The following is an 18,259-nucleotide window of genomic DNA, read 5'->3' as shown; positions in this document are numbered from 1 at the left end:
CTGATTTTACTTGTTCCAACTCAGCTTCACATAATGCATCAGGTTTGATTACCAGGTTGGACTTGGCTAAGTCCTTAAAGACTCCCCTTGCTGGAAAAGGAGCCAGTGCAAGAATGTTGCAAGGAAAAGTAGGATACTGAGGAGAAGAATATCACAATAAAATAATAACTGATAATTGTTTCAAGAACCAGATTTCATTAAAAGTACTATTTTCTGTGTAGTTGCACAGGCAGATTTATTCTGTCATAATCACCTCAAAGATGTATCTGTGTATATATAGTGGTAGTGTTTATTTTAATTCATTTACATCAACTTTTACAGTACTACCTTGTTTGAGTCAGTTTGCACTTAAAAAAAATAAAAATACATTGCTGGTTTCTCTATAGTTCTGTTGCATATCATTCATCTATTTTAGTTTTAGTTTGAAAATTCTTTTTTCTTCAAGTGCCTTTTTGTCATAATGGCTTGAATAGAAGCACAGAAAGTGTAACAGTTCTAAAACTTCAACTAAAAAAATATTTGCAGTATCAAATGCTAGTTACTGCCACACTTTACTACTTCTGCTTACAACATAACAGCAGAGAGAGGATGTGTTGCTAAAAGGTCTCTTGGTCCCTATCACAGCTTCAGGAACAAAGGATTTCATCCAGAGCTTAGCTTGTCCTGGAGTGTCTGTAGTCTCAGCCGCATTTGCTCCTCTGTCCCCTGCAGCATTTTCACTTCAATGGTGTGAAAGAGGTACAGTACAGTTGAGATGAGTAAAACCAACACAGCCAGCAGACTAAGCAGCGAGAAGGAGAACTTAGGGAAGGGTTGCTGTAGGGTTCCACCAAAGATGGAAGTCAGGCCCATGGCTCCTTGCATGAACAGCAGCAGGACAGCCAGGACAGCCATGCGACCGCAGGAATACTGCTGGCGCTCTGCTGAATGCAGACCCACCCGCACCTCCATTCGCGCTTCATTCAAAATGTCCACCAGTGCTGGCTCTAAAAAAACAATAAGAATAATATTGATGATGATGCCTGGAAGGCCCTGGACCATACTTTTCTCACCCCCGCTCTAAGGAGAAAGGAAAGCAGGCTCCGAAGAAGCCTGTTGAAGGCTGTGAATGAATTAGAAACACACACACAAGCACCTAGATAACATCCCCCAGTCCTCTTGTGCCAAATCACTGAAACTTGGGCACTTACCAACTGTAGGATGGTTTAGCACATCTGATTGTGTTTTAGCCACAGACAGACTGGCCATGACAGCTTCATGATCAGAGTAAGGAATGTCCTTGTTGGGAGCAGTCCCGGTGGTAGTTTCATGACTGTTGCATTTTACTTCATACTGAGACAAACCCTACAAGAAGGCAGGCAGGATAGAAAGTTGATTCCTTGGTTGGTGGGTTGGAGAATTTCTATGTTTAGGTGGTGATTAGTACGTGAAAAATGTGGGAGAAGCAAGAGTTGAGTCCATTGTCAATAAACACACCTACAAAGACAGGACATCATTTTGGAGATACCTGTACTAAAAAAAGTCACCACCAAGAACAGAATCTGTTCTACCTCTCCATTTTAAACTGAGGACACAAAGAGGCAAACTTATTCATTGTACAGTATCCCAAAATCTGAGAGCCTTTATTGTTTCCCTGTTTCCAGAAATATACACACTACTTAGCCCAGTCTATTTTTCTAGTGTCTTAAACTTTCGCATACCTTATAAAGAATGTAATCAATGCGAATTCCCTGAGGATAGCAGTGTAGTTCCTTTTTGCTTGTGAAGCAATTGGCTGGCACCAGAGTAGAGCCGTCCTCACAACCCTGACAGCAAAAGCAGAACTTCATTACTTTTCATTTGAACACAAATTCAGAGCACCTACAACTGGCTGTGATGTAGAAGAGGCCTGTTGCTAGGCCTGGCTAAGATTCAAAGGATTGTAGGTTTTAAGTAAGTTTTATATTTTAACCATCTAATTTAAAAGGTTGTATGTACAGCGCTGTGTAAATTCACAGCATTATATAAATAAAGCTTACTAATTAATATTAATAATAACAATAATAATAATAATATAAAGGGAGAGGGTTATGTGGACAAAACAAGTCACACCAGACATATTAACAATGCCAAGTTCTTGAATGAATAAAATTAAGGTTAGTTTCCAGGTCCCAAAAGCAACTTTCTCATAGGTATTCAGGTACTCGTCAACCTTTATCAGAGATAGGTTGAATAAAAATCAGCACCCGCTTCCTGCTGTTGTTCACTTCATAACATGATACCAGGGTACTCACTGAAACCTTCTCTGCAGCGATGAAGGAGTCCTGCAGGCCAACCCAACCTCGCAATAGCCGAACACCAACATCCTCTGGGTGCATATTGAGATCTCCACCAAGCAGCACCACATCAGCTCCTTTGGAAGTATGTCTGGGAAGACAGGACAGTGTCACAAAAATGGGAGGGAACAAATAGCCCCCTAGTTAGAATGCTTTTGGCTGAGAACAATGCAGATTGTGTTATTATTTATTATTATTATACTTTATATAGCGTTGTAGATTTACACAGCACTGTACATACAAACAATAAAATTGATAAAAATGAGACCTGCCAATGGCGTACATTCTACAAAATACATATAAAACAATAGATAATAATACAAGATAGAATTAGATAAAATAAGCAGGGAACAAATTAAAAACATCAAATATCAAATCAAATGTCAGATAACAATCAGATAAACAATCATACAATGCTTGGGAACGCTTCCCTGAGCAATATAATCTTCAACTCAGTTTTGAAACTGGTTAAAGAAGTGATGTCCCATGTTTGTGGGGGAAGGAGGGTCCAGAAGTGAGGGCAGCAATTCAAGAGACGAATCCGGGACGGGGCAGTGGAGATCCTAGATTGGGAAAGCAGACCTTGACTACCAGAACGGAGGGTATGAGTGGGAATGTGAGGATAAAGAAGATCAGATATATAAGGAGGAGCCAGCCCATGCAGGGCTTTAAAAGTCAACAGCAGAAGCTTATACTGAATGCGGAACGGGAAGGGGAGCCAGTGAAGGGATGATAATAAACATGGTCAAAGCAGTGAGCGGATGTAATAATGCGTGCAGCTGAATGCGGGACAGAAATTAAAGGACGGAGGTGAGAGAGAGGAAGCCCTGCCAGAAGGAGGTTACTAAAATCTAGTTGCGAGACGACCAGAGCGTGGACCAGCATCTTGGCAGTAGAGGCCGAGAGAAATTGACAGATTTTAGTAATATCATAGAGAATGAATCTACAGTCCTTGGCTGTGGCCTGGATCTGGGGGATACTTGGCAGAGAAGAATCAAAAATGAAACCAAGACTGCAGGCTTCCTGGACCAGTTGAACAGAGATGTTGTCAGGATTTTCTCTATCTCTTAATGGGTGTAATTGCATCGACTCCCCTTCTCCATCCCTCTCCCATGACAGAAGGTGGCATTAGATCAATTGAGCTTCTTCTGAACTAGAATTCTTGGCCACTGCCTATGAATGATCTAGCTAAGGGGGAAAATTACAAGGAAATGCATATAACTGCATTTCTACTAGAGCACAAATCTTTAAAATAGGCTTGTTTGTTTTCTTTGTTTTTATGTCTCCTATTATTACTTACTGTATAAACTGGCCAAGCTCCCAGGCCTGAACTACTCGATGGGGCAGGTAAGCATCCTTCTCCCTACAGTACTCTGCATGCAGCTGGGGAAGAAGCAGAGGACACACATAAAATTCACAATATAGATTATAGGCAGAACCACAAGGCAAAAGTCTCTGGGCCCTCTACAGTAGCTTTTTGTAACCAGTTTGGAGTCCTGTGCTCAAATTCAAACCTGATATAAGGCAAAAAGAGGCAATGGCTCTTAACTGGTTTCCCCCAAGCAACTTAAGATTAAAAAAATGAGAAACAATGCAAAGCTTATTTAGTAAGTGACAGGAGTTCACCATTTCAGAGACACACCTCAATAATCAAAGACGGTCAGCAATGTGAGCTAGCCACTTCAGGCACAATACTATAGTTTTGCTCATGTACTGAAGTGTAATTATGTGAGCCTGTGATATCCTCCTCAAAGTCAGGCTGGAGGAAGAGAAGAAGGGAGACTAACTGAGGGGCCTTTCACACTACATAATCATAGAATTATGATTCCACTTTAATTGCCATGACAACATCCTGTGGAATCCTGAGATTTGCAATTTACGAGAGAGGGCATTTAAAATTCACAGCTAGAACACTCCAGTGCCTCACCAAACTATAAACTCCAGGATTCCATAGGATGCAGCCATAGTGGCTAAAGCAGAGCTGTAATTGTGTAGGGCAAAAAGGTCGTTAGGGTTATTTATGGACTGTTAAACCAACACTTAGCTTTATGTCCAATGTGAATGTCTGAAACATCCTAGATTTTTGTTCATGTAAACAGGTTTTTTTTAATCTTCATCAAAATATTCTGAGATGATAACAGCTTCTGATTGTGTCACTAGATTCTCCACCCCCAATATTTCCATATGCAGCTTTTGGATTTGGGTACACTAAGTATGGTCAGACTTCTTATTTAAGATCAAAACTATTTATCACTGGAGCTATCTACTCTACTAGTTTGCCTTAGATATTCATTTTGCATTTTATCTGTGCCTTTACTAAGCGAACAATTACTTAGGGATATTTCCACAATCAGAAAGTCATTTGTGGATGAGAATATACAGCAAGCAGCCACTAATGATGCCAACATTAGTAAGAGTTGGGGAGCAAGAAAGAGAAACCAGAAACATTTGGTATTGTAGTTGTTCAAGTCCATTTTTCCCCTTGAGGTCTTCCAAAAATACATAAAAATTGGGTTGTTCATCTGCACCCCCTACTGGCATAAAGCAAAAAGAACCAACTTTCATGCTATCCAACATGAAAATGCAGACATCTCAAAAGATGGGAACTGCTGTCCTGCATTCACCATGTAATATTCTTCTCATCTAGACATTCCACCCAGTGTATAATATTTAGGGAATGTTGTATCACTCTGAGGACTTAATTTGGGGATTAGAAAAGTTGCTCACAACATTTAAACCAAAATAAATAGACTTACGTGAGTCACATAGACATTGAAAACAATTCCCTGAATCTTTAGCACCACAAGCCCCACGGACTTGCCACCAAACCAGTCTCCATGCTGGAACTGTGAACAGGAGAGGGAGAAGAGCATAAGACACTGAGGTAAAGCATCATCACAAAAGGGTGTGCCTGACTTTCTTTCCCAAAGAAAGTACTACTTACTCACCATGTAGGGGTAGCCATTTACTGAGTACTGGTACAGGAAAGTATCTAGGATTTGATGTCTGGAGAAGACACAGAGCCCGCTGCCAATCACTCCACTAGAAAACAGAGGAACACCACAGTCATCACCTAGAATCAGGGGGTAATAATCACTACCACCCTTCACCATCTCACTACTTTACTTTTACCCACCACTGGAAGCCACCTTTCAAGAATATGCCCAGTGACCAACACTTGAAGGCAAGTGCTTACAGAATAGAACTAGCATTCAAGCTCCTTTGGAATTACTCGTGAGTCTAAGAAAGGAGTGTAAACCACTAGAGATTACAGACTGGAATGAGCTCCTGCCAAACCAATTATTTGTGTAACAGCACAAAGACGTCAAAGACTACCTGTCCATCAAAATCTAACTGCAGGAATAATTTATAACAGCCACTGCCAATATGGTGCCTTCCAGATGTATGCTAATATTCTATATTGGTTACTTAGTTACTTAGTTATGTAAGTGTAACTAAGTGACATCTCCTAATCTTACATCCCCTCCCGCCCACCTTAACAGCCAGCAGCTGCATTGAGCAAAGGAATCTGTTCAGCTGGTGATCAAGTTGGAATAAGGATGGCATTTCCATCTCCCTCCCTCCAGCAAGCAAGGCTGCTACAAGGACCTGTAATGGGTTCCTATTTCAGATTGTTGCAGCCTTGCTCAGTGATGTGGGTGGTGGTGGTAGAAATGTTGTCCTCTTTGCATCATGATTAGAAGCTGAATGAACCTCTTTTGCCTGATCTGGCTGCTGGTTCTTAAAGTGGGCTGGGGTGGGGTGGGGGGTCTTTGTAGAGTTTTACGATAAAACTATTTATCTCACTGAATACAGAGCAGTTACACATCTGTAACTCTAGGTTATGAATCCATAACTGCAATACTGAATGCCAGACATTGAGCCCTGGTGGCGCAGTGGTTAAATGCCTGTACTGCAGCCATTCACTCGAAACCACAAGGTTGCGAGTTCAAGACCAGCAAAAGGGCCCAAGCTTGACTCAGGCTTGCATCCTTCCGAGGTCGCTAAAATGAGTACCCAGATTGTTGGGGGCAAATTAGCTTACTTGCTAATTAGCTTACTTGCTGTTCACCACTATGATCTTTGGAATAGCGGTATATAAATAAAACATATTATTATTATTATTATTATTATTATTATTATTATTATTATGTGAACTCCTGTCAGCCCCAGTTAGAATGATAGTAGTTCTGGACCAAACCTTCTGGAGGGCACCAGGGAGGAAAAGGCTGTAAAGGATGTGAAACAATGGCATGTTACAGACCTCCCAAAAGCGGGTGGTCTGGCGCCGGCTCCATTAGCTATGCCGAGAAGCCCCAGCGGCCAGACCACGAGGCTTCCCGGCGCAGCTAAAAAGGAGGGCTGAAATGGCGCTCCTTTTGGCCCCTGGAAGTGGCACCGCAAGGCTGCACTCGTGGCGTCACTTCTGCCGCACCATGTCTGGATGCTGTGCATCCAAGATGTAAATATGGCAGTGCCCATGTGGACGGGCGCTGCTATTTACTACGCACTCCACGCATCCTAGGGAGAGGGGCAGTTAGGAAGGTGAGAACCTTCCTAACCCTAACATGCCCCTTCCTAACCCTAGGACGCATGGAGCGTGTACTAAATGGCGGTGTGTAACCCGCCAATGTTTAGTAACTATACTGTATATGAATAAATACCTTCTATTACAATGTATGTCTTAGAAACACAGACATCTGCAGAAGCTAACAAGAAAGTCAGCCAGGTGTATATACAGTTGGCCCTACATATCCTTAGATTCTTATCCATGGATTCAACCATCCACAGCTTGAAAATATATTTTCTGATTTTGCTATTTTATATAAGTGATGCCATTTCACTATGTTATTGTATTTAATGGGACTTGAGCATCCACAGATTTTGGTATCCACAGGGGTCCTGGAACCAAACCTCTGCAGATGCCAAGGGCCCACTGTACTTCTGGTCCATATTCCAAAATCTGCATAGTATCAGTTGTTGTCCTGGAACTGGACATGTCCATCTTTGTACCATCCTTTCTGTCATAGATCTTGGAGCCCAAGGGTCATCTTGTTCAACCACCTACTAACATATTCTCAACAGGTAGCCACATGTATTTTATCTTCTATATATCCCTGTTTCAATTGATTTTTATCAGTTTTGGCCCATTTCTCCAAGCTCCTGAAGTCATCATAACAGATTTGAAAATATAAGGTATTACTCAACCAATCCCCCTGTTATGTGGAGTAGAAAAGCTGGGGTTCTCATCAGTGAAAAAAAAGACTGGGCTAGGGCTAGAACTGGAACTGGAAACACAACTATTTTTTTTAAATTCTAAATTCTGCTACATCTGCTGATAAGAGATACCTACTGCCTCAGAAACCTGTTGAACATTCATACAGATTTGCCGCATAGTTGGAGCCAATGAGCATAAAAGCTTGCTGTAGTGAGGTGGGGAAGGATGAAGAAAGGGTTGGTCAGAGCGAGATGAGGAGAGTGAAAGAGGAGGAGCCAGGGGAGGAGGAAAAGGCCTTTGGGGGAGGCATAAAAGGAGAGGGAGAGGTAAACACGGGATGAAAGGGAAGATGCGAAGAATTGGTTGTGGAGAGCCGGTCGGGAGAGGAAAGGTCACCAGAAGCCCAAGGAGAGAAGGCCAACTTGTCTCTTTACAGGGACGACACAGGCTCTTGAGGGTAGGCCTGCACGTGGAAGTAAAGTTGAGAGACCCCAAGAAAGAGGGGGACTTTAGATATCCAAGAGAGGGTGAGGGGCGAGAGAAGGAAGGAGGTACACTAGAAAGGGAGTGGTGGGACCTAAAAGGGGAATGCTGGGAGCAAGCCCCTGGCCCCACGGAATGGGACAAGTCTGAACGAGAGCCATTGGAAAAGTACGTTTCTTGCCGGAGCGGAAAAGAGGACGTCAACCACGAAGAGGCCTGAGCCTGGGAGAGAACTTTGTTGGTGTTTGGGAAAGTTTGTTTGAAAACTGTTTTGTTGAGGTTACTGTACAGTAAAGTTTGACTGCATACACATCCGGTATTTGTAAGTATGTAACCCACATGGGGGCAATTGGGAGGACTCTCAGGCAGGATGCAGGCCAGAGCACAGGCCCCACCCATACTTGCTATATAGAAGGATGCACACCTTTATAAGACTTGTTCAGGTTGTTCAATCAACCTGGCAATAAAAATTAAGGGATTAAAGTTCATAAGAGAGCAATGAAAAATAATGTATTGGAAAGATACGGGTTCTATATAAGTACAAAAGGCATGAAAGCAATTAATAAAGGCACACAGCCTTTTTTTAAAAAAAAATCTTCTGATCAGCCAAACTTCACCCTAACTTGATTGTTTATAAAGTTTATAAAGTTTCAAAATTGAGAAGGGCTTCCCATTCACAAAGTAGTAATCAGAATGTCATTCATCCATTTGTCACTGAGAAGTCAAAAGTCCACCATACTTAAGACACCATCTAAGCTCCTCTTTTACCTTTTGAAGTAGTGGGAAGATGGGTAACGGGTACACAGTTTCTTCTTCAGTTCCCAATAATCCTTCTCACTCCACACCTGGAAAAACAAAGAATTTGTGCTCACAATGACTGCTAAACAAAGGACATAAATTACCAGCTGATTTGAAAGTAAGCCCTAGACCCTAGCTTCAGCCAACCCCATCCCCTCAATAACACTATCTTATTTATCATTTTTCTATAGCACTGTTCAGTGTGCACAGCAGTTCAAGACTTAATAACAACTCCCTGAACAGCCCAATTAATTATTTGCTCAGAACCATACAATATACCAATGGCTGAACAGGGATATGAATTCCCAGTTCCAATCCACTGTAGCCATCTAAGTTCTCCTCACCTCCTGTAAAAGTGCCAAGTCAAATCCCTCCTGGTTGAGGACATCACCAATCAGTTCAATACGCTCCTGCCGCAATTTACTCAGATAGCGAATAGCCCTGGAAGAGGTGGAAAAGGAAGGGATTGGAGTGAAAGTGAGGTTTCCCAAGATGGTCACCGTCCACTGCAATTCTGACTCTTAATTATGTAAAAATGGTAAAGAAAGGACTGAAGCCAAACTGACCATGAATGGGAGATATCTTATTAAAGAGAGATAAAAAATATTTGGCCCACTTCAGAGAGCCTATAGAGGAGGCCCTGAATAGCCAAAGGCCTCCCAAATATAACTGTATACTCTGACAGAGAAAATAAAGGATACAAATTTATATTCCATCACTGAGTCTCTAAACCTATTTGTTTCCCTCCTCAGTGCTGAGAACATCTGAAATCAGGAAGAGAACTGCAGTGGAGTATTTGGGTCAGATATACAATCGCCTCTTCAGGATCACACTAATGGAAATACAATTCTACTGGGTTGTGATACAGAAAGATTGCTGGTGCCCATGATGCTTCCAAGAGGAACATTACATCCCTGCAGGAGTCCTTCAACTTTAAAACAGAGTGTTTTTAACACTCCAAAATTAAAGCACTAGATGCTGAAGGGCTTAGGCACACAGGCACACAACAGAATAAGTCATAACAGGAATTAGGAAGCAATAATGGCTGTCATTTGCAGGAAGAAGCAGGGGGAATTTACGTTTGCCTCACAGAAGGAAAAAGAACCACCTCCTCTTTCACAATATGCCTGAATTCAGCTTCAATTATATTTCTTGTTTTGATCATATTAGGAAGGTAAACAGGAATCAGAAGCTGCACCTACTCTCACCTACTCCCTCTCATCTTCCCCATCTGCAACATTTACCTCCCCAACAAAATGACTTTTCCTAGCATGTAGCATAGGAACACTGTCAGCCTACATAAGGCAGGCAGGAAAGGTGAAGAAAGGCAGGGCAGGGAGCTTTGTTGTGCTTAATCTCACACTAAAAGTAGAAAGCACAGTTCAGTAGAATACAGAAAGATCTAAGAGATAACTATGCCTTATGGACAAGGCATTAGTTCAGAACCATAGAGTCTTGTAGGCATCCCAAAATGAACCTTAACCATCACTAATTTTAGGAGACCACAGGCCTGAGCCTACAGGACCTGAACAGAGGATAGGGAGGCTCGGAGATGTCTCATTCACAGGATTGCCATGAATTGAGAATGACTCAAAGGCAGCTAACAACAACAACAAAGTACATTAAGAGCATCCAAAATGCAACAAAATATCTTACCCAACTGCTGAGTTTGATTTTGTAGACCAACATGGCTAATTTTGTTTTTATGAACCAATGTGGCTACTTTTTTTAATCACAAGCTTAGTGGAATTCCGGTAATTATATTTCTTCTAAAAGATCAGGAAGCTGCAGTTGAAGATTCTTTCACATGTGCATTACTGCAGCATGACGTTAAACAATACTCCCACCTCCATTCTGTGACTGATGCCATAATGCACATTCAGTCAACTCCCTCAACGGTCGACACCAAGACTGGAACAACAGAAAATCTAACTGCATAACAGTTTTACAAATAACACTACTATGCCCCCATATCTTTACGAAACTGCAGCCTTACAGCCCTGCTGGGACATGAAGGCCTTTGTCAATTCCACCCTTCAAAAGGGTAAGACAGAAAGAGAAATAAAATACTCATTTAAGTATTTTTTAAACTAGGAATAGAAATCTACCAGTCTCAATAATGTCTTGGTAATACAACATCACTGGATTGCTAAAGAGAATACTGCCCCCTCCCCATGCTAAATATTGCATGCTGTTCAGAGCTACCCTCACTGGCCTCAAAATTAAAGCAAAAGGTTAAGTTTACCAGCAATTGAGATCAAAGATACGCAGCTGCAGAGGAGATGCCTTTTCCATAACTGCTGAGATGAATTCAAATAGATGTTCCACTGGACTCCAAACATGGAAACGTTCTGACCTGTCTCCAACAAACAGGAAGGTGTCTGACTTTGCCTTTCTCTCTCTGCCAAAAGAACAGGGATTATGACTGCTGTACTGTAAGTAAAACCTGTGTGCTGGCAGTTGCAAGCAAGGAAGGATGAAGGAGGTGGGGCAGTTGGTGGCACTGATTTAACTAGCAGCGAGTGCTCTTATGTACAAGGATAGGAGATGCCTCTCTCAGCTTAAACTCCCTGTGGCAGCATCTAGAAATCCTTGATAGCAGGGAGAGGTGCAAACATGACCTGTAGATTAGCAGGGTTATACAGCATTAAAGCAATGTCCACAGGTTAAATGAGGTCCATCTTTTGCACTACTCCTTATCAGCAGCAAGCGCATTTCTCAGCAGTGATGAAGGTGTTGCTATCATTGCCACTTTAACAGTCATCATAAGCAGACATCCTGAAAAGATCACCCTACTAAAAAAACCTTTGAAGGTTAAGACTTAAGTTGTTGTGATTATCCCCAGGTATGTCCTCTTTAAAAAGAAAAAGAAAAGTGTTTTTTTCCAGTGGTTCCATATGCCTACTCACATATCTTTTAAACATATTTTATTTTAAGACTCAGTGTGGTGCAGGGATTAAAGTGCTGGCCTGGGAGTTGGGAGATCTGGATTCAGTTCCCCACTGAGCAAAGAAACTCATTGGAAGACCTTGGGTCAGGTATTCTCTCACACAATGATCTACATCACAGGGATGTGAAGATAAAGTTTCACTTCTGCATTAACCAGGAAATTTGTGGACTTTGGCTCCATTGGGGAAGGAAATCGAATTCATCCATTCAAGTTAAAAAAAATTAAAAAATTTTCCCAATATCTGCTCTCATCCAAAAGGCTATGGGCAGAAAGTGTTCATCTTTCATTCCCTGACTAATTTTTATCATGACTGTTTCTAAAATATATAAAAAAATGTTATTTTAATTATTATGCCAACATGCATCATGAAAATCTTATACTGGGTGGGCTATTGAGTTCCTATGGTACGTTTTTGGCCTATGACTGCCATCAGACCTGGACAACCTAGCTAATGGCATGGGAAGATGGTAGTTATAATTTAAAAACATCTGGGGGTCACAGTTTCCTACCAACGCCATATATACCACTAAGTGCAAACATCTGTATGGAAAACATCAGTTATCACTCAACATTTGCAATATGCACATCTACAAGCTAATGCATATGCTAGGAAACTACTGTCACCATTTCTTAACACATGCATGTGCAACTGCACACAAGTAGAACTGTACGTGCCTATCAACATGTGGTAGTTGCACCATTTTCTATATGGCTGCTGCATAGGAAACTGGTAACATGTAAAGCAATGTAAACAGAAAACAACATAAGTACAACATAAATAAATGAAGTAGCAAACATCAACATGTCTGCAATAAAACCCAAATGCTTCTTGTTGCTTCTTGGTATCAACAGCCCCATAAGTTTAATTGTGCAGAGGTCCAAAAATTATTAAAAGGGTCTAAGGGCTTTATCATAAGGCTAAAAAGTGGTATTTTAACAGGATAAAAATATATTTGGCAAGTACTTATCATATGACATAGTATCCACCTGCTGCTGCCTTGTAATCCAATTGTTACTGTTGTGAACCTTTTCACTGATATAGAAAGCCAATCAATACACTCTCCATCTGCACAGTCACACAGCAGCCAGCTTCAGGAGGTGGTTGTCAGCACACAGTAGTCTTGCACTTTGGGAAAGGGGAGAGGAAGGACTGTGGTTCCAATGGTATCCTGAAGCCAACCGCTGTGCACATTTTCACACAGCAGCCAGCTTTGGTGGTTGGCGACCATGATCGCTTACCCCCCGTTCCTCCCAGAAGACATTGGCCCCATACAGACTGCCAAAATAAAGCTGCTTCAGGTATGCTGTTTAAATGATGCATGCATCCTAAGAGTCCGGAAGCTGTGCCAAAGCAGTGCTCTAGTCCTTAGGACTGGATTGTGGCTTTGGTGTGGCTTCCGGACTCTTAGGATGTATGCATCATTTAAACAGTATACCTCCAAAGTGTCCCGAAGCAGCTTTATTTTGGCCTGTCTGTAAGGGGCCAACGTTTGGCAGTGTGGAAAACAGATCATGGAACCATGGACTTCCAAAGTGCTACCATGGGGGAAAGTGTGATAAGAAATTATGGCAAACTGGTATGCTTCAATTCTTAAACTAGCATGACTGTGGCCGGACAGCAGGCTGGTGTGATAAAGTCCTAACGTTCCTCAAGAATATTTATATTCTGAGAATCCAACAGGAAAAGATTTTAATAATAGTGCCTGTTAAATGTCTGCTAGGGTTTTTAAAGATAGCCCCAGGCAGCATGGGAAACTGATTTAGACAAAAACATCCCAACAGCAGTATGGAAAGGTATGTGGGCACAGGAAGCTTTTGTTTCTCAATTTGTAATAAATCACAACAGGTACATTTTAGTTTTGCACTAATATACTGGACCATCCTTTAAAAATCTACAGTAAGGATATACATCAATGTCAATCCTAAATATCATATCAGTGTCAGTCCTAAATTAGTAGCAGAGAGATGTGGTATGGAAAGCATGAAAACTAAACATATTTCAGATTATTTATAAACACTCTTAACACTGTTTCCTATCTGTTCTGCTTAGTTTCATTTCTTTAAATTGCAATTATAAATTATTTCATACACACATTAATAAAAATACAAATATAAAAAAACCTCAGCTGTCATCCAACTTGCTCTGAGTAATTGGAGGCTCTTTAAAGTAAGTCCGGAGGCCTACAATTCTAAGCACATTGTGTAGGAAACAATTCTCAGTGAACTCACTGATAAACCAGTCATAAATATGCTTGAAGAGAGATTTCACTAGATGAAAGGCTTTAAACAGCAGTTATATGAAAGTCATTTTATTGAAAATCAGTCGGACAGGAGTTCTACTTAATGGCTTTAAACTTGCTAAAATCGGTCATGAGTAAGGTTGCAATCCTACACACAGCATAAACCATGCTGAACACTTACTTCCATGTATACTAGTCAGGAAGGCAGCAATCTTATGCAATGCTTATTTGGGGTAACCTCATTTAAATGAAGAGAAATTTGTTGTTGTTGTTACTGTGTGCCTTCAATCATTTCTGTCTTAAGGTGACCCTAAGGCAACTCTATCATGAGGTTTTCATGGCAAGAGTTGTTCAGAAGTTTGCTACTGCCTTCCTCTGAGGCTGAGAGAGTGTGACTTGTCCGAAGTCACCCTGTGCGTTTCATGGCTGAGCAGGGAATTGAACTCTGGTCTCCATAGATGTAGTCCAGCACTCAAACCACTATGCTGCACTGGCTCTCCCGATTTACTTCTACATAAATATTTCTAGAACTGGACTTCATATCCTATTGAAAGAAATGAGATTTAAATTAACCATGACTAATTTATTCACTAGTTTGAACAAACTTAACAGCACAGACCTATTCAGGTATACCTCCAGTTAACAAACACAGACTTCAGTTAAAAAACTAGTTTTCCTGGCCATTATTTAATAGAAAAATATGGTACCAGGGAGATGAATAACATGGAAAGCATAGGGATAGGCTTCTATACCACAAAAAAGAAAGAGTAACTCAACATGTTTCATCAGACTTTTCATTTGAAACTAACAACATGCGCACATGAAATGTCACAACTCAGGTGAGCCGGGAATAAGTCAAAAAGAAAAGCATTTTAAACCTTCTGGAGATGATTTGAAAACTTCTTCCCAAATGTATCTAGGGATTACTTTTTTCACTTTCCGTATGAATTCAAAGATATAGCCATGTTAGTCTGTAGGATCAGTATGTGGAGAGATCTTTGAGACTAACTGAAAGAAAGAAATTGGCAGCATAAGCTTTCGTAGACTTCAGTCTACTTCCTCAGATGCATTTTTCTTATGATTTCCATTTTAGTGGCCAAACTTATAGATCTAGGGCCCGTTACAAATGGGCGTAAAGTACACGTCGAGTGCATACTAAGGTTAGGAAGGGGTGTCCCTTACGGACACTCCTAACCCTAGTATGCACTCGGCACGTACAAAATGGCATCCACACGTCGCATGGCGCTAATGACGTCGTGAGTGCACCATTGGCACCTTGAGGCGTCGTTAGCGCGCCGCAAGGAGAAGCGCCATTTTGGGGCTTCTTTTTTGCGGCACCAAGGAGCCTCACGGTTTGGCCACTGGAGCTCCTTGCCGCCTCAAATGACGGCGCCAGCAGACCACCCGTTTTGGGCAGTCTGTAATGCGCCTATGCTTTTTTTAAACATGCCAGAAATTGCTTTTGAGGCAGTCAGTCCAAAACACACTGCAGAAATAATCCATTTTGGGACTGCTTTAACTGCTATGGCTCAGTGCTAGGAAATCCTGGGAATTGTAGTTTATTGTGGCAGCAGAGTAATCTGACAGAGAAGGCTAAATGTCTCAGAAAACGACAGTTCCCAGAATCCCCTAGCATTGAGCCAGGGCAGTTGAGTTAAAGTGGTCTCAAACTGGATTATTTCTGCAGCGTGTTTTGGACCGTTTTCTCTCTGGTTTGCCAGTCAAAGCATGCTTCTGGAGATGCCTGCTATTTACCTTGCCTGCTCCAGCCAGACACAGCTACAGTATGGAAAGGGATCTTGCAGCACCTTTGAGACTAACAGAAAGAAAGAAAGAAAGAAGTTGGCAGCAGGAGCTTTCATAGACTTCAGTCTAATTCCTCAGATGCATTTGGTGCTTCCAAATGCTCCAAAAATGCTCCAAAAACTCTCTACGTACTTAGTACTTACTAGGATAGACTTTTCAAAAATGTAAAACACAGCAAGACAATACACCTTCCCAGTACTATGTTATCACCAGGTTCTACACAGAATAATTCAGACGAAAATGTGCTGATGTGCTTTTGAAACTGGGTGTGACACGCTGAATGTGCACTGTTGAGTCACAGAATCATGGAATCTCACAGTTGGAAGAGGCCACAAGGGCCATCCAGTCCAACCCCATTCTGCCATGCAGGAAATCTCACTCAAAGCATCCCCGGCAGATGATGATCCAGCCTCTGTTTAAAGACCTCCAAAGGAGACTCAACTACACTCTGAGGGAGTGTGTTCCACTGTCGAACAGCCCTTACTGTCAGGAAGTCCCTCCTAAGGTTGAAGTGGAATCTCTTTTCCTAGAGCTTGCATCCATTGTTCTGGGTCCTATTCTCTGGAGCAGAAGGAAACAAGCCTGCTCCCTCCTCAATATGACATTCATGTACAATGAAAGGCTCATTTTTCTATGTTTGCAGAGCAGATATAGCCTTAGGTTTTTTAGCACGGCTAAACTAGTCAAGGAAAGGAAAACCCAGGTCTGGTTACCTGGTGTATGACAGAGAGACAGTATGAAGGATGTCTATGTACAACAGTTCCCCAAGAATACAGAATATAGCAATAGCAGATACATTTCTATACCACTTATCAGTGTACTTAAGCACTCTCTAAGCGGTTTACAATGTGTAAGCTAAATATATCTGCAGAGATATTGGGTGCAGATAACGGGTGAAGAAGTCATGTTCCAGAGATGCTTATTTTTAATATTTGTATAAGCAGTTTTCTAATCCTGTGGACTGTGGAATGTGTTTGAAAGTGTATAAGCAATGTCTGCTCATATCTCTGTAGATTGGTCCTGGATAATAAGATTTCCATCGGTTGGGGATTGGGTGTTCCTTCCAGAGATGCTTGTTTTTATATCAGTAATTTTCTAATTCTGCAGGTTGGTAAATGTGTCTGGAAGTGTATTTAGAGGAAGTAGACTGAAGCCTAGGAAAGCTGATGTTGCCAACCTCTTTCTTTCAATGAGTTTCAGAGGTGCTACAAGATCTCTCTACGTACTGACTCTATAGACTAACATGGCTATATCTCTGAATCCTACTGTATTATAAAGATATATAAGGAAGGATGTGTATGTCCAATAGTTCTATAAGAATATAGAATATCCACAGAGATAATATTGGGTGCAGATAATGGGTGAAGAAATCATGTTCCAGAGATGCTTGTTTTTAATATTTATATAAGTAATTTTCTAACCCTGCGGATTGTGAAATATGTCTGAAAGCGTATGAGCAAAGCCATTTAGAGGAAGTAGGCTGGAGTCTAAGAAAGCTCATGCTGCCGACTTCTTCCTTTCAGTGAGTCTCAAAGGTGCTACAAGATCTCTCCAGTCTATGCACTGATTCCAGAGACTAACACAGCTACATCCTTTAATTCAACCACAATTATACTAGAGTGGAACCCCATTCTTTCCCAGATCAATACGGAATCCATTGTTTACTTCAGCCACGCAGCTGTAACCTAGCACCAAAAAAGTCTGGGTTTGTGCACCTTCCTTCACCATCCTCCTCATGCCAATGCTGCTAAAAGAACTTCCAGCTAGGCTGAGGATGAGGAGGGCAGGGGTTGCTGGGCAGACTAGGCATGCATCCTGATTGGAGGAATTCCTCCAGTGCGGATGAGTCCAAGGAGAGAGACAAAAAAGGGGGAGATTTTTGCAGTGGCTCTATTAAGGCACTCTGGCGGAGACATACCTTCTAGGAATCCATTGACCTCAGGCCAGCGCAGCCGAGACCCCTCCTACAGCTTTCTCTTCCTTTCAGCATTTGTCGCTTGCTTGGCCAGAGCTAGAGAGCTAAACGGACGGGGCGCGCGGTGCATTTTGGGGCTTGTAGTCTACGCGGAAGAGCCTCCCTCCGCGTCTCTATACCAGAGCTAGGGATTCCACTAGGAGTCGCTGTCCGCTCAAAAACAGGAACAAAGCCTTTAGGGAACGACAAGTACCGAAGTGCCTTGCGACCGGAAGTGCCGCCATTTTAGAGTCCCACCCTGTTGTCAGGCACACAGAAGCCTTGCGTGCAGGTTGACCAAAGGTTGTCCTCCTTTTCCAGGACATGTCCTCCATTTCATCCTCCTCTCCAGGAGGCATTCCAAAATGCCCTCCCTTTGGAGCATGACTAAGAAGCATAAGCTTCTATGAGTTGTTTTTTGCTTTCATTTGGTCATTTTTTCTCTCGAAGGGTGTACGTTCTTGCAGTGCCTGGTCCTCCTCTTGCTGTGAGAGC

General features: G+C 41.9%; 1 protein-coding gene across 3 annotated transcripts; it reads right to left on the bottom strand.

The window, feature by feature from the left end:
- Positions 1–265: 265 nt before the first annotated feature.
- SMPD2 (sphingomyelin phosphodiesterase 2) lies at positions 266–17,866 on the bottom strand. 3 transcript variants are annotated; one of them, XM_042464194.1, is made up of 12 exons: positions 17,729–17,847; positions 14,883–15,012; positions 11,060–11,215; positions 9,159–9,255; positions 8,785–8,861; positions 5,264–5,357; positions 5,072–5,161; positions 3,616–3,698; positions 2,274–2,406; positions 1,701–1,805; positions 1,191–1,344; positions 266–986 (listed from the first exon to the last, which is right to left on the bottom strand). In XM_042464194.1, exons 3-12 carry the CDS (start codon positions 11,107–11,109, stop codon positions 643–645), a joined length of 1,227 nt encoding a protein of 408 aa, XP_042320128.1. In that variant the 5' UTR covers positions 11,110–11,215; positions 14,883–15,012; positions 17,729–17,847; the 3' UTR covers positions 266–642. The 3 variants fall into 3 exon arrangements, with proteins under 3 accessions (XP_042320128.1, XP_042320129.1, XP_042320130.1); XM_042464195.1 differs by lacking the exon at positions 14,883–15,012 and having other exon boundaries at positions 17,729–17,866; XM_042464196.1 differs by lacking the exons at positions 14,883–15,012; positions 17,729–17,847 and adding an exon at positions 14,186–14,275.
- Positions 17,867–18,259: the final 393 nt, after the last annotated feature.

Source organism: Sceloporus undulatus, chromosome 4 (genome assembly GCF_019175285.1).
Source record: "Sceloporus undulatus isolate JIND9_A2432 ecotype Alabama chromosome 4, SceUnd_v1.1, whole genome shotgun sequence".
NCBI classification, from domain to species: domain Eukaryota; kingdom Metazoa; phylum Chordata; class Lepidosauria; order Squamata; family Phrynosomatidae; genus Sceloporus; species Sceloporus undulatus.
Note: the sequence above shows the minus strand (reverse complement) of the source record. Positions and strands in the feature narration are given on the sequence as shown.